The 14,202-nt window shown below is 41.6% G+C and overlaps 1 protein-coding gene across 1 annotated transcript; it reads right to left on the bottom strand.

Moving 5' to 3' along the window:
* Positions 1–3,472: 3,472 nt before the first annotated feature.
* On the bottom strand, positions 3,473–12,107 carry LOC115208475 (GTP-binding protein 2). Its single transcript, XM_029776556.1, has 12 exons — positions 11,681–12,107; positions 11,145–11,171; positions 10,788–10,972; positions 10,466–10,577; positions 9,876–10,073; positions 9,437–9,611; positions 7,241–7,460; positions 6,129–6,264; positions 5,719–5,777; positions 5,087–5,258; positions 4,330–4,494; positions 3,473–3,719 (listed from the first exon to the last, which is right to left on the bottom strand). Exons 1-12 carry the CDS (start codon positions 11,894–11,896, stop codon positions 3,525–3,527), a joined length of 1,860 nt encoding a protein of 619 aa, XP_029632416.1. The 5' UTR covers positions 11,897–12,107; the 3' UTR covers positions 3,473–3,524.
* Positions 12,108–14,202: the final 2,095 nt, after the last annotated feature.

Genomic DNA, 14,202 nt, shown 5'->3' with positions numbered 1-14,202 from the left:
TCTTTATGGGTAAATCTCTCTCTAAGAGCTTTGCACACCTGGGTTGTACAATATTTGCACATTATTATTTTAAAAATTCTTCAAGCACTGTCAAGTTGGTTGATCATTTGTAGACAGCCATTATCAATTCTTGCCATAGATTTAGAATCCGATTTATGTCAAAACTGTAACTAGGCCACTCAGGAACATTTGATGTTGTCTACGTAACCAACTCCAGTGTATATTTGGACTTGTATTTTAGGTTTTTGTCATGTTAAAAGGTGAATTTGTCTCCCAGCGTCTGTTGGAAAGCAGACTCAACCAGGGTTTCCTTTAGGATTTTGCCCATGCTTAGCTCTATTCTGTTTTTCTTTATCCCCAAAAAACTCCCTAGTCTTTGCCGATGACAAGCATACCTATAACATGATGCAGCCACCACCATGCTTGAAAATATGAAGTGGTACTCAGTGATGTGTTCGATTTTCCCCAAACCTAACAATTTGTATTCAGTACATAAAGTTAATTTCTTTGCCACAAAAAAATATCAACTTATTTAGGCTTGCCATAACAAAGGGGTTGAATACTTATTGACTCAAGACATTTCAGCTTTTCATTTAATTTGTCATTTAAAAAAAATAATATCCACTTTGACATTATGGGGTTTTGTGTGTGCGTGCCAGTGACACAAAATCTGTTTAATCCAAGCTGTAACACAACAATGTGTAAAAAGTCAAGGGGTGTGATCACTTTCTAAAGGCACTATGAACACTTTCTAAAGGCACTATGAACACTTTCTAAAGGCACTGTAGTTCCACCTAGGTTTGAAGCTCTGTAATGTTGTGGTTGAGTTACTTTGTTTTCCTATGAATGTCTATTTTTCAATGTTTTTGTAGAACATTTTGTGTGTGTGTAAGTACTGTATGTAGCCTGGCATGCTGTGCTAGTAATGAATGTTGAAAGCACAAGCTTCAAGGGTCTCGCTCAACATCACCTCCTTATCCAATCCTTCATATCTTAAAGGGCTGCTCAACGTTATTCCCGGAGAGGTACCATCCTGTATGTTTTCGCTCCAACCATAATCTAGCCCATCCTATTTATAACAATTAGGTGGTTGATAAGCTGAATCGGGTTAGTTACAACTGTGGTTGGAGCGAAAACATACATGAGGGTAGCTCTCCAAGAACAGGGTTGGGCAGCCCTGCACGTGGACCAGACAGAATATGACCAGCATTTTTTGGTTACACGTTATAACTTTCATGATTAAACCATTATAATCCTTTATAAATGCCTAATAATTTCTATGTAAATAGTCATATTAATAATATGTAGGCCCTTTAACTATTTATACATGTTTAGCCTATTCATGAAAGTCATTTATAAAAGTGTAAACACATTTTATTAATGGAACTGAGTGATTTAAATCAGTGACATTTCAAATCTTTGCTTTTAGCTAAGCTGCAAAATTCCCATTAAATGTGTTCTGTGAACAATCTGTGTTGACCATCAAGCCAAATAAGTTCAGCTTTTAAAAAGTCAATAAAAATATGCAAAAATATTTGTCTTTTGATGTTTTTATGGGGAAAGAAAGTGTCACGATAAAACATGTTTAATATTATTTACACAACCTTGATGCAATGCATACACATACTGCAAACTTGCCATGTGTCTCAATCAAAGAAGCTAATAATACCTGCAATATTATATTTAATATATAATCTAATAGATAAGCACTCTGCATGCTTTCTGTACTACATTTGTATATTTCTTATGACAGTAAACATATAAGATACTGTAAAGATCAGCTGATACTTGAATAAGCGGCATACATCAGTGGTCACCAAGACCTCAATATGCAATCAACACCATGATAAATTGAATCCCGTGTTTCACTACTGCACACCTTAAAGCTCTCCCGGACTAGGTTCGGTAACCTCTGGCGTACACAAACATGCAGAAGCTATTCCAAAAATACAAAGTGCAAAATCGACAACTCTCACAAAAATGTTTGTGCTTCAAAATGGTATTTAGAAGTGGATGTACATTACAATCAATGCTTTAGTTATAATTGCACACAACCTCGTAAAGGGTGAGGGATAAAGTCTAGAGTTCAATAAATATTTGTCATTTAGGAGTCCATTTAGTCTGATTTAGATTTTCACAAGTCCCTATTAAGCATGCAGACTCCAAATGGGTATCTAGCTGCACAAAGCTGCCTTGTACACAGACAAGCCTGAAGCTATGACATATACAGCATTGGGTTCAATGGGTTGACATAACAGGGTAACAAAAGCGGCGTCTCTACTATGAAAAACATCACATCACTTAATCCTTGCCCCTACATTTCTTTCAGAACAGGTTTGCAATGCAACATTCACTTGACTACGCCAAGCATCTTGACTCTGCTCATTCTCAACCCTCACACATTATTGCTGCCCTACACAGACTTAGTTGAATTTAACATTTAGAAAATTAGCATGGCAACATTTACGCTTGCCACTTATTTGCATCACCAAAATGGGCAGCACGTAGTCTACTTTTCCTTAATACTAATCAAGACGAATGAAGTGGAGAGTAAACCACAATATTTTAGAAAAAGTATGGAAGGAAACTTGCATTCAAAAGCATGTTAAAAGAGCTCTTCCTTTTGCAGACAGGACCACCACTGGTCGACTTCCCTGCTTTCCACATGCTTTTGAAAGCAATGCTAACTGATATAACCTGTTTACACAAGCATTGCTACATGCTCCAAAAATGCTAGCCATTCTGCACATTGCTAAATAACAAGCTAACAAACTTAAAAATGACAACACCTTAGGTCAGGGTTTCCCAAACTCCCCCCACGGCTGTACGTTTTGTTTTTTGCCCTAACACTACACAGCTGATTCAAATAATCAAAGCTTGATGATGAGTTGTTTAACTGAATCAGCTGTGTATTGCCGATACTTGGCCCCTTGGGGCAGGACCGAGTTTAGGTAATGTGTCTGCCTTAGGTAAGTCGACAATGAGCTAAAACGTTTAAAAAGCCAACTATCCCTTTAAACCTCCAAAGGATGAGTATGTTCCACATCGTCCAGTCCAAGTAAAACAGGGAGAGCATGCATTTGATCTATTGTATCTGTTATGAAATGACCCTCTGGTGTTTGGAGCCAGAGAGGGATGGGAATGGTTCCTTCAAGCAATCCACAGCAGATTAGATGAAAGCTTAGCCTGCCTTCGAAGTGGTCACCCAGCTTCGACTAAAGACGCTGACCTTTGCCCGAACCCACACTCATCAAAGCGTCGCCCCAGAGCCACCACTGAGAAGGATCAAGGGTTCAATAGGGCTTTACATCTCGACATGGCACGAAGGGTAGATGAGGAAAGTACAGTAAAGACACACTTAGATACAAATAAATGGTGATTAAAATACCAGTGTGTGGTTCAATAGCAATCTAATGGGATGACATCCAGTACAGGCAGTTCACACAAACTTACTCGGGGGGGGGGGGGGGGGGGGCATGTTCAGGAGAGTTTATCATTTCCTCTCCTTCCCTCCTTTCTCCTCTCTATTTTTCTATCTCCCTCTGGTTCTGGTCGTGGATCTGGTTTTGGTCATGGGAGTCGGGCAGGAGGCTGGTGACGTGGCCGATGCCCTTGGTCACGCCCTCCCTGAAGAGCAGCTTTGCGCCCATGCGGAGGTACTCAGGGTGTTTGATGAAGCGGAAGCAGACCACGGCCCTCTCTCCTGTGCGCAGCTCCTCCTGGTGGTGAAAACAGGGAAGGGCACACAAAACGGTTCGTGTTGACTCGTAAAGCAGCAGGGCCACAATCAGTAGCTAGACGTTGTGGAACGTTGCGGATAGAAATGCCATGGATAGAGTTGACCTGATTCCTCTTCCTCTACATGGCAGAGTGGCATGTTTGTTCTATATAATACAATCTCTATCTGAACATTGCACAAGGTTTCATTTCTGCTATAAAAACAAATATTGACCTTGTACAAATTTGTCTAAATACTACAATGTATGAAGGATGCTGTATAAAAGAAAAAGGAGTGTATACTTAAGCAATAAGGCCCGAGGGGGTGTGGTATATGGCCAGTATATCACGGCTAAGGGCTGCTCTTATGTACGACGCAACGCAGAGTGCCTGGATACAGCCCTTAACCGTGGTATATTGGCCATATACCACAAACCCCTGAGTTGCCTTATTGCTATTATATATTGGTTACCAACGTAATTAGAGCAGTTAAAATAAATGTTTTGTCATACCTGTGGTATACGATCTGATATACCATGGCTGTCAGCCAATCAGTCAATCAGCATTCAGGACTCTAACTACCCAGTTTATAATTGTTATTACTAAACTAACCTTTCCATGCAGGCACTCCACAGTGGCCGTCTGTCTTACGTTCCCCACGTGCACGGTCACTTGGAAGCCCCGATGGAATGTTTTGGCGTGGAAGAGAAGGACGATGGCCGCCTCAAACTGCCAGCAGATGGTGGGGTTCATCTTTGGGCTGACCATCACCATACCCTATTCAACACACACACACACACACACGCACCAATAAGTACTTTGGGAGATGGGAAAGGAACAACCATTGTGGAAGTGATTTTATAACAACAGTACACTGCATTTTGACTACATATGTTTTGGGAGTTGTTTGTGCGTGTATGTGTGTATTATATTGTGTTATGAGTGTGCATGGACATTGTGTCAGACTGTTTCAAGGACCAAAATGTGTTTTTCACTGATAGCTATCAATTTAAAAAATAACTTTATTTATAGAAGAGATGTATTTTTTCCAATGAGGGAACTTCTTGTCTGGAGTGCTTCAAAACGAAACTAACGAAAACATAGTAGGCTACACAGACCTCCTACCTATACTTGAGATTTCACATGTAGCACACAAAACAGAGGACAGATGACAGTATCATAACCATGAGCAGTTTGTGCAGTCGTCCTGTTTCCAAATGTGACCTTGCAATGTTCAGTCATATTAAGGGATGTGATTGGCAGAACATAGAAAATGGGAGGGGAAACTACAGTATCTTATAGATAAAAGTCATGAAAATTCACATCTGGGCACATGTGGTGCGGTTGTGTTGTGGCTGAACCCTCTGACCTTGCGGAGCAGCGAGCGGTCAAAGTTGCCGAGGGCCAGTGTGGCGGCTTGGCCGGCTCTCAGCACCCTGCAGGCCGAGCGGTTCCTATGGATGCTGCCCACCTTCAGCCTTAGGAAACGGCCCTCGTCCGTAGGGCCAACCACCAGCCTCTCTCCCTCGCGACACACCCCACTGTCCACGGAACAACGGGAGGAAAAACATATTAAGATATGTCAAAGTGGAACTCTCCAGGGCAAATCATTTTTAGCAGCACTTCAGGGTTACACCGTTTGCAGTACATTGACTTCTATTGGTTTTTGATTAGCTAAAAGCTTAATTGAGCAAATCCTCCAAAAATATCTTTAAAAAAATCTCAACAAAGTCACCTATCGATGTGAACATGATGCGTGAAAAATGATAATAATTGGTACCATGACATGAATGGGATTTGTGCCACAAATGCTAAAACGTTAGCACTTGGAAACAGTGCCAGGGAAACTAACCCAAAGCACGATTGCTGTCAGACCTTGTCCATAGACAGCTTACAGGGTAAGGAGACCAATATGTCATTTTGTAATTTGGGTGAAACAGCGCTAAATAAATCCATTATCATTCCATTCATGAGTACCAATATGACTTATGGCCAACTGACCTGTAAAGAGTTCCTCCCACCACTGTCCCCACATCTGGCACGGTATATATCTCATCTACCTATATTCACAAGCAGAGGAATTAGGAAGTATATTTTGCACGCGTTGATGCAGAATAAGGGTGCGAATCTGAATGTGTGAAAGTGCATGTTCACATCTCGTATGTATGTGTGGGTGTATGTTTTGTTATGCGTGTGCATGAATGCATGTATGCGTTTGGATGTGTTTGTAAAGAGTGTGTGTATGTGGGTAATATATTAGTTGTTCGTGCACAAACGTGTGTGCATGTGTATTATTGTGTTAGTTGTGAGTGTGCGTGGACACACACAATGTCCATGCACACACATCATTCACACAATAATTGTATCCGTTAATGTGTCTGGGTGCGTGTGTATATACGCAGGTGTAGTACCTGGAACTCAGTGAGTTGCTGCATGAGCTCCTCCTGCTCCTTGCTGTTGCTGAGAGGAGGCAGGATGTTGAAGAAGACCTTAAGCAGGTCCAGACTCTCTCCAGACACGCTGGACAGGGTGAAGATGGGTGTGATGCTACGGCATAAAGAGTGGGCATGAGGTGACTTTTACAACCAGTATATAACCTAAGCATAACGTCAGAAAAGGCGTCGTAATGGTGTCATTTAGTGTAAAGAAATTGGCTGGGGTGATCTTAACATCATTCTCTGGATGTCAATTGGTTTTCTGGTTGAGGAGACATCGGATAAACCAGATTACAACCAGGTAAAAGACATGTTTTTCATGGCTACATCAAGTCATAAAGATGTCCTATTTTGGATGTTATCTGGTCAGATAACCAGATAGACATATTTTAATGGTTGCTCAAAATATGTCTAAATAACTTCTCACTTGGTTATCTGATTTCCATCAAATTTGTTTACACCTGGGAAAATTGCGTCATTATGATTTCCCATGCCAAATTCTGCCCACTAAGTTAGTTAGTCCTTTGATGTTTAAATGGGTGTATACACCCAACTAGGGCAGGGAATTACCAGGGACCTCACAATATGATATTATCATGATACTTTGGTGCCGATACGATATGTTTTGCGATTCTCACTATTCTATATGTATTGCGAGTTGATGCAGCAATTTTATTGTGATTCGATGTTCCAAACATATTGCTCACCATATGTCTGCTGCAGAGGGACAAGCGAGAGCCATGAGAAAACAAGTTTTGATCAATCATGGAAATAAAAGTGCTGAAAAATAATTGGCTCCCTATTTAAAAAGAAGATGGAGAACAAAAAAGGAAAAATACTGGAGTTTTGGTGCAGCTATCGCAAAAAATAATATTGAGATATTGTCAAAACAATATGACAGATCGTCAACAATAATATTCCAATATGTAACTGTATTGATTTTTCCCCCCACCAATACAAACAACGTTGCCGTACATGCTTGCTAATTCCCTTCTAGTCACTCTGGACTAAGGCCTATGTGGTGTATATTGGGTTCTGAATCTCAATTCTAGTTTCCTTATAGGTCTTTTCTCCTTTTCAGCAGCTACCTGGAGGATTGAGCGAACTGCTGGGCGGCTGTGACGGCGTCATCCGGGCTGGCCACCACCATCGGCACTTTGTTACAGCCAGGCAGCTTGAGGACATGCTCCAGCTGGCGTACTGTGCGCTCCACCGTGCCCTTGGCGCACAGGTCCACCTTGCTGACCACGATAAAGATGGGTACCTTTAGTGCCATGGCCAGGCCCAGGTGTTCCCGGGTGGTGCCAGCTAAGGGGGAGAAAATCGTATCTGGTTAGGTCAGCGGTAGGGTCGCAAAACTCCCAGTAATTTACCAAAGTTACCATACTTCAGAAACGTTGGTAACTTTGGTAATTTATACTTGAGAAGAAAAAAAATGGTGTCCATGAGTTTCTAGTAAATAGACCATATGGTTCAGGAGAAGATTTATGGAAAAACATCTAATCAACAATGACCTCATCTGCAATTAACACCCTCTTTGTAACACTAGTTACACATACAGTTGAAGTTGGAAGTTACACACCTTAGCCAAATACATTTAAACTCAGTTTATCACAATTCCTGATATTTAATCCTAGTAAAAATTCTCTGTCTTAGGTCAGTTAGGATCACCACTTTATTTTAAGAATGTGAAATGTCAGAATAATAGTAGAGTGATTTATTTCAGCTTTTATTTCTTTCATCACATTCGCAGTGGGTCAGAAGTTTACATACACTCAATTAGTATTTGGTAGCATTGCCTTTAAATTGTTTAACTTGGGTCAAACGTTTCAGGTAGCCTTCCACAAGCTTCCCACAATAAGTTAGGTGAATTTTGGCCCATTCCTCCTGACAGAGCTGGTGTAACTGAGTGAGGTTTGTAGGCCTCCTTGCTCGCACACACTTTTTCAGTTCTGCCCACAAATGTTCTATAGGATTGAAGTCAGGGCTTTGTGATGGCCACTCCAATACCTTGACTGTGTTGTCCTTAAGCCATTTTGCCACAACTTTGGAAGTATGCTTGGGGTTACTGTCCATTTAGAAGACCAGTTTGCGACCAAGCTTTAACTTCCTGACTGATGTCTTGAGATGTTGCTTCAATATATCCACATAGTTTTCCTTCCTCATGAGGCCATCTATTTTGTGAAGTGCACCAGTCCCTCTTGCTGCAAAGCTCCCCCACAACATGATGCTGCCACCCCCGTGCTTCACGGTTGGGATGGTGTTCTTCAGCTTGCAAGCATCCCCCTTTTTCCTCCAAACATAACGATGGTCATTATGACCAAACAGTTCTATTTTTGTTTCATCAGACCAGAGGACATTTCTCCAAAAAGTATGATCTTTGTCCCAATGTGCAGTTGCAAACCGTAGTCTGGCTTTTTTATGGCGATTTTGGAGAAGTGGCTTCTTCCGTGCTGACCGGCCTTTCAGGTTATGTTGATATAGGACTCGTTTGACTGTGGATGTAGATACTTTTGTACCTGTTTCATCCAGAACCTTCACAAGGTCCTTTGCTGTTGTTCTGGGATTGATTTGCACTTTTCGCACCAAAGTACGTTCATCTCTAGGAGACAGAACGCGTCTCCTTACTGAGCGGTATGATGGCTGCGTGGTCCCATGGTGTTTATACTTGCGTACTATTGTTTGTACTGATGAACGTGGAACCTTCAGGCGTTTGGAAATTGCTCACAAGGATGAATATACAATTTATTTTCTGAGGTCTTGGCTGATTTATTTTGATTTTCCCATGATGTCAAGCAAAGAGGCATTGGGTTTGAAGGTTGGCCTTCATCCACAGGTACACCTCCAATTGACTCAAATTATGTCAATTAGCCGATTAGAAGCTTCTAAAGCCATGACATCATTTTCTAGAATTTTCTAAGTTGTTTAAAAGCACAGTCAACTTTGTGTATGTAAAACTTCTGACCCACTGGAATTGTGATACAGTGAATTATATGTGAAATAATCTGTCTGTAAACAATTGTTGGAAAAATGACTTGTGTCATGCACAAAGTAGATGTCCTAACCGACTTGCCAAAACTATAGTTTCTTAACAAGAAATTTGTGGAGTGGTTGAAAAACGAGTTTTAATGACTCCAACCTAAGTGTATGTAAACCTCCGACTTCAACTGTAAGTAGTCAAATGCACATCACTTTTCATAGCTTGCTGGGCCAAACAAATCTTGTAAAAGTCAAAAAGGCCGGCACAATCTACACTGTTATTATAGCTATATCATCGGGCTTACCTATGCCTGTGTTGGCGCTGACCACCAGCATGGCGAAGTCTGGGCAGTAGCTGGTGAGGCCAAAGATGGTGGTTTTCAGGTACTTGTGGTGGCCGGCCAGGTCAATGAAGGTGATCATTTTAGAAGAGCTCTCACAAATCTCCTCAGCTGTACGGGAGTCACTGTAATTCACCACCTTCAAAAGCCACATGAGAGGAAGTTTGATTCACTTGTGGGTTGTTACACTGTTTTTATGGGTTAGTAACAAATAGAAGATGTTCAAAACATTTGTGTGCTGCTACAGTTTTTTTTGTGTAATTACACTTTTTTGTTATATCAGTGTAGTTTTTGAGGAATAAGTTGTTTTTGTTTTTTTATAGTCTTTGCTCAAAGGAAGGGAAACTCGTGCGTGTTTATCCTTCCTTCTTTATATTGTCACCTATAAGACGCTGTTACCCACCTCCCCTTTGCTATTGAAGCCCAAAATCTCAAAGCTGATGCTTGATGTCCTGCCTGTTTGGATCTCATGAAGGTGCCTGAAGAGGTTGAGGCGTGCCCGGCCTCGCCCGTTGTCCAGCTCGCCTTGCGTCAGCACGCCCAACAGTGTGGACTTCCCTGAGTCCACGTTTCCCAGTACAGCCACACGCAGGTCCAAGAACTGCTCTCATACACACACAAGAGACACTGCAGTGAAATTACAGCAGATTGACGTGGCAGAAATCCTTCATTGTATGTACAGCTTACCATTGACCATTTATATAATTGAGTGCAAAACAAGAGGGTCACTCTCCTTTTGCATTTTAATGCTTAATTGACAGACAGAAAATAAACAATGGGTGATAGGTGAGGAGGAGACAGTGAGAAGTGAATTGAACCACAGACTCCAGGGGGGAGTCGCATATGTGCAAGGAGCCAGGAGTGTTACAACTGGACCACCAGTCAGCCCTTCTACTTTACTTCACTCTGTAGTCCATAGGCTAGCCTTACTTTTGAGATTTGTAATTTGGGTGAATTGTCTCTTAAATAAGACACGGTGCTGTTTAATCTCACCTGTTGGTCGTCTGGAACTTTTCGGACAAGAACCTCTGCGATTTTCCGGCAGTTTCTGTCCGAGTCGTAATCCACCTCTCTTTCTCGTAAAAGTGTGATGTCAGCACCAACCCTGGTGAGGCAGAGATAGCACATTTATAACCAACACCCACCAAACTGAGGGGCAACTGTTAAATTCAGTGACAATGGCAAACTGTCAAATTAAACATTTATAAACTAGTTTCTTCAAGAATCAATGGGTATAATTGAAATGACCATGGAGCTGAAGAAAGTATCCCAGATTGTGCCTTTGGTGACGTTTGCAAACAAGGTAGTGACATACTTCTCTGCCATCCTCCGTAGGGTCTTCAGCGAGGCTCTCATGTCTCCCTCTGACAGTCCGACAAGCAGGCCATTGTCTTCCACCCCAATCTGATACACCGCTTCACCCCGTCCCTCTTGAAGACGCCATTTTAACTGGGTGGCCAGGTGCTCAAAGCGGTATTGTGTGGGGTTCACCAGCTTCAGCTGCAGTGAAGGTAGAGCACGGGACAGCACTTCACCACCAAGAAGTGTCCAACAAGTGAACCTCGTGTTTGAGAGGATGCATGCATATACATGGATGTGTTTTGACTTTTGATTACTAGCTACAGGTGAAAGGGAAGATGACATGCAAAAAGAAAGAAATGTATACTAGTACCTTATATTCAATGTTTCCTTCTTCAGCCTGAGAGAAACAGAGGGAAGGACATGTTTTGAAAAGGTGTGCCTGTACTGTATTTTGACAGACAAGCACACACCCCTGTTGACTAATGTACTACTGAATAAAAACTACCCACACCACAGCAAGCTATCACTACAGTATTTTACATCTATGCACCACCAAGGGAAACAATTTATCTTGCAACATCAAGGAGCTGCCAATCGTCTCTCTTGCAGCTAGTCACAACATTGTTATGTGCGTACGCCAGCTGTTGTTGTCAACAAACAAACACATGTTCATTCCCTGCTTATAACAACGTTACATATGGCCAAAAAGTTTCTTACCATGGAAAAAGCTCAGACGACAGCATCTGCCAAATGCTAGGTAAAATAATGTCAGAATGTGTAAATAGCTAGGCTCTGGCTAGTCTAGCATTGGATAATATCGCTAGCTAGCTAACTAACATGAACTTGATAGCAAGCTCCAGCTAGCAGTAGCTGTACATCTGCTTCAGTAGTAGCTAGCCAACGTACCTCCGGTGGTAAATATGGTGGGGTTTTGTTGGTCTTTGTCTTTTTATTCCTCCGTCTCTTTCTTCTTTTCCCTTTTTTTGAACGCGTCTTTTTGGACGTCATCCTTCTCCCATTACCTGAACTGGGTCCTTGCAAATTTGATCTAACGTTAGGCAAATTTGATCTAACGTTAGCGATTGTACCAACGCCGGTCCCACCTGATATTCGCGCATCCATCAAGAGAATGATCTAGCTAACGCGAACCCACACTGTTTTTGTCAGTAAGAATATAACGGACTTAACGTTGTACGTCTGCAAATGAATCAATACACATACATATGGGCTCAGAGTGGGTAGCTAACGCAATCGGTCCAACTGAGGCTGGTCTTCTCTCCATCACTTGCCTTCTACTAGTCCAGGGTTCCCCAACTGGCGGCCCGCGGCCCGATTTATATTATTTATGTTACAAATTATTATATAATAATATTATTATTATTTGTTCAAATTGTTGGACATACAATACACAATACTAAAAACACCAGGAAATCAGCTTCAAGTGATTTTCATTTTGGAATTCTGTTCCCAAATTACCACACATAATAAAGAGGTAACTTGATATCAAACAAATGTAAGCAAGGTTTGAAATGATTCATTTTTTTGTCAAATATAATATCTGTTTGGGCTTCTTGCAGTCAATTTGCAGTCTACAAATTATGTTCTGGTCACCGACCATCAAATCATCCAGATGATCCCTGCGGACTGTTAAAATAGGTTGACGCGCCTGCCTCAAGCGAACCTCCACCACTAGTATCCGTGTGATTTTAGGTTTTCCGTCAGGGTTTGCAAAAGTTACCAGAATCACTAAGTCCAAATTGGCTATATAGTACAAAATTATTACCTTTTTTATGTGGTTTTCGGTCTTAATTTAAGGTTAGGCATAAAGTTAGCAGTGTCGTTAAGATTAGGTTTAAAATGCAATTTTAAGAAGATCAATTGTAGAAATAGGCGGGGTTTATGACTTTGTGGCTGTGGTAACTAGTGACAACCGGAAGGAAAGACCTCACAGATGGTGTCAGGTCAGAGATACTTTTGAGGAGATGGGAAACTCCATTGAAATCGAATTAACCCCCATTGTGTACGTTTCCCGTGCTAAGTCAATGGTCGCAAGGTGCATTCTGGGTGATTCAAGGGATAAGAAGAGCTCTCCTCCAAGGAGTGAATGGGAGTCAATTAGGAGCTCAAAAACCCAACATTAGCATGACTTTCGTCAACAAGAAGTACGACATTAGAAATATTTTCCAAGATGTGAGACAATTAACTTACTATCTGTAATATTGTATAGCTTTGGAATCGTGACATTAGGTACTTTCGAGGAAAATACGCACGTTTCTCGACTCATACCCTGGAGAAGGGATTGCGTGACGATTCGTTTCGCAACCGCGTGACGCAGCATGATAACGTGAACGCGATTGGTCGACAGTCTGTTGGGTGGGATGTTTGCGCCTACAGTTTTGCTTCTGTACTGCAGTTTGACTGACGTCCGGTCTAGAAATACATTTTGTATAGACTGCCAGAGTCCGATTTGAAAATTCCTAATAAGACATTTCAGTCACCACCTTTGTGCACAAAACATCCATTGAATTATTGAAATAATTGTCGCTGAGGCAGAATTTTTCTCCATCACTCACTGCCGAAAATATGAACATTTTAAATTCATCCAATGCCTGCCATGTTGCGTTGCTCTCTGTGCGCACTGGGTGCTAGTGCGCATGTATGTGATGTTTGCACTCGCTACCAGCTCGTTAGGCAGCCGCCATAGGGCAGATTGACGAGGGCGCCATTTTCTGAGCTAAACTGACCAAGACGCTTCTGACGCCGCCCTTTGATAAACAGTGCCCACTTTGTCAAAGGCAAGGGACAAAATATTTTGCTTGTCCATTCCCAGGGCGCCTCTCCAGGGTGCTGTTGAAGAGACGCATCTCTGCAGCGCTCCACCAACGTTCCGTATCTGACTTAAATCATGTAGCACATATAGGATATGGTAAAGAGAGTATGTGGCCTTTTATGTAGCCTACAGGCTGGATATTAAATGTATGACAATGTAATGAGAGGGACAATATTAACAAACAACATATCCTAAAAACAGGACAGGTCAAAGTAAAATGGACAATATAGAATGGACAATCACAACTGTTGTCCAGGAATTTCACCCCAATGTCATGATCAGAGGTTTCAAATTTGTATCCATACATTTTTGACGAACTGATCATACCGAAAAAGAAAATACTTCTGCATTTCCTGCTGAGTAAACACATTGTAAATAGGCTGACGATAACTCCTGATAAAGTTGGGTAGCTGATATTCAGAGCTTAAATAGCCAAATTGATTATTCACAGGAATCAGGACTAATAAATTCAATGCAATGGCCTGTTTTACAAAGGGTGGGCCATGGTAGGTTACACCCCAGTAAGCATGAGCTGACTTCTGTCTTTTTTTGGTGTTTTACAAATGGTAGGTTTTCCACATAGATGGGCATTCATAAA

This window comes from Salmo trutta, chromosome 14, assembly GCF_901001165.1.
Source record: "Salmo trutta chromosome 14, fSalTru1.1, whole genome shotgun sequence".
Lineage (NCBI taxonomy): Eukaryota > Metazoa > Chordata > Actinopteri > Salmoniformes > Salmonidae > Salmo > Salmo trutta.
This window is presented reverse-complemented; position numbering and strand designations above follow the sequence as displayed.

What these genes read in the sequence shown, in the direction of transcription:
- LOC115208475 (XM_029776556.1), bottom strand. Translation starts at nt 11,896, where the DNA reads ATGGATGCGCGAATATCAGGTGGGACCGGCGTTGGTACAATCGCTAAC. An exon ending in CAGCGCCAACACAGGCATAG is followed by an intron (nt 7,461 to 9,436) that starts GTAAGCCCGATG and finishes TCTCCCCCTTAG; the next exon opens with CTGGCACCACCCGGGAACAC. An exon ending in ACCGCTCGCTGCTCCGCAAG is followed by an intron (nt 4,495 to 5,086) that starts GTCAGAGGGTTC and finishes TGTGTTGAATAG; the next exon opens with GGTATGGTGATGGTCAGCCC.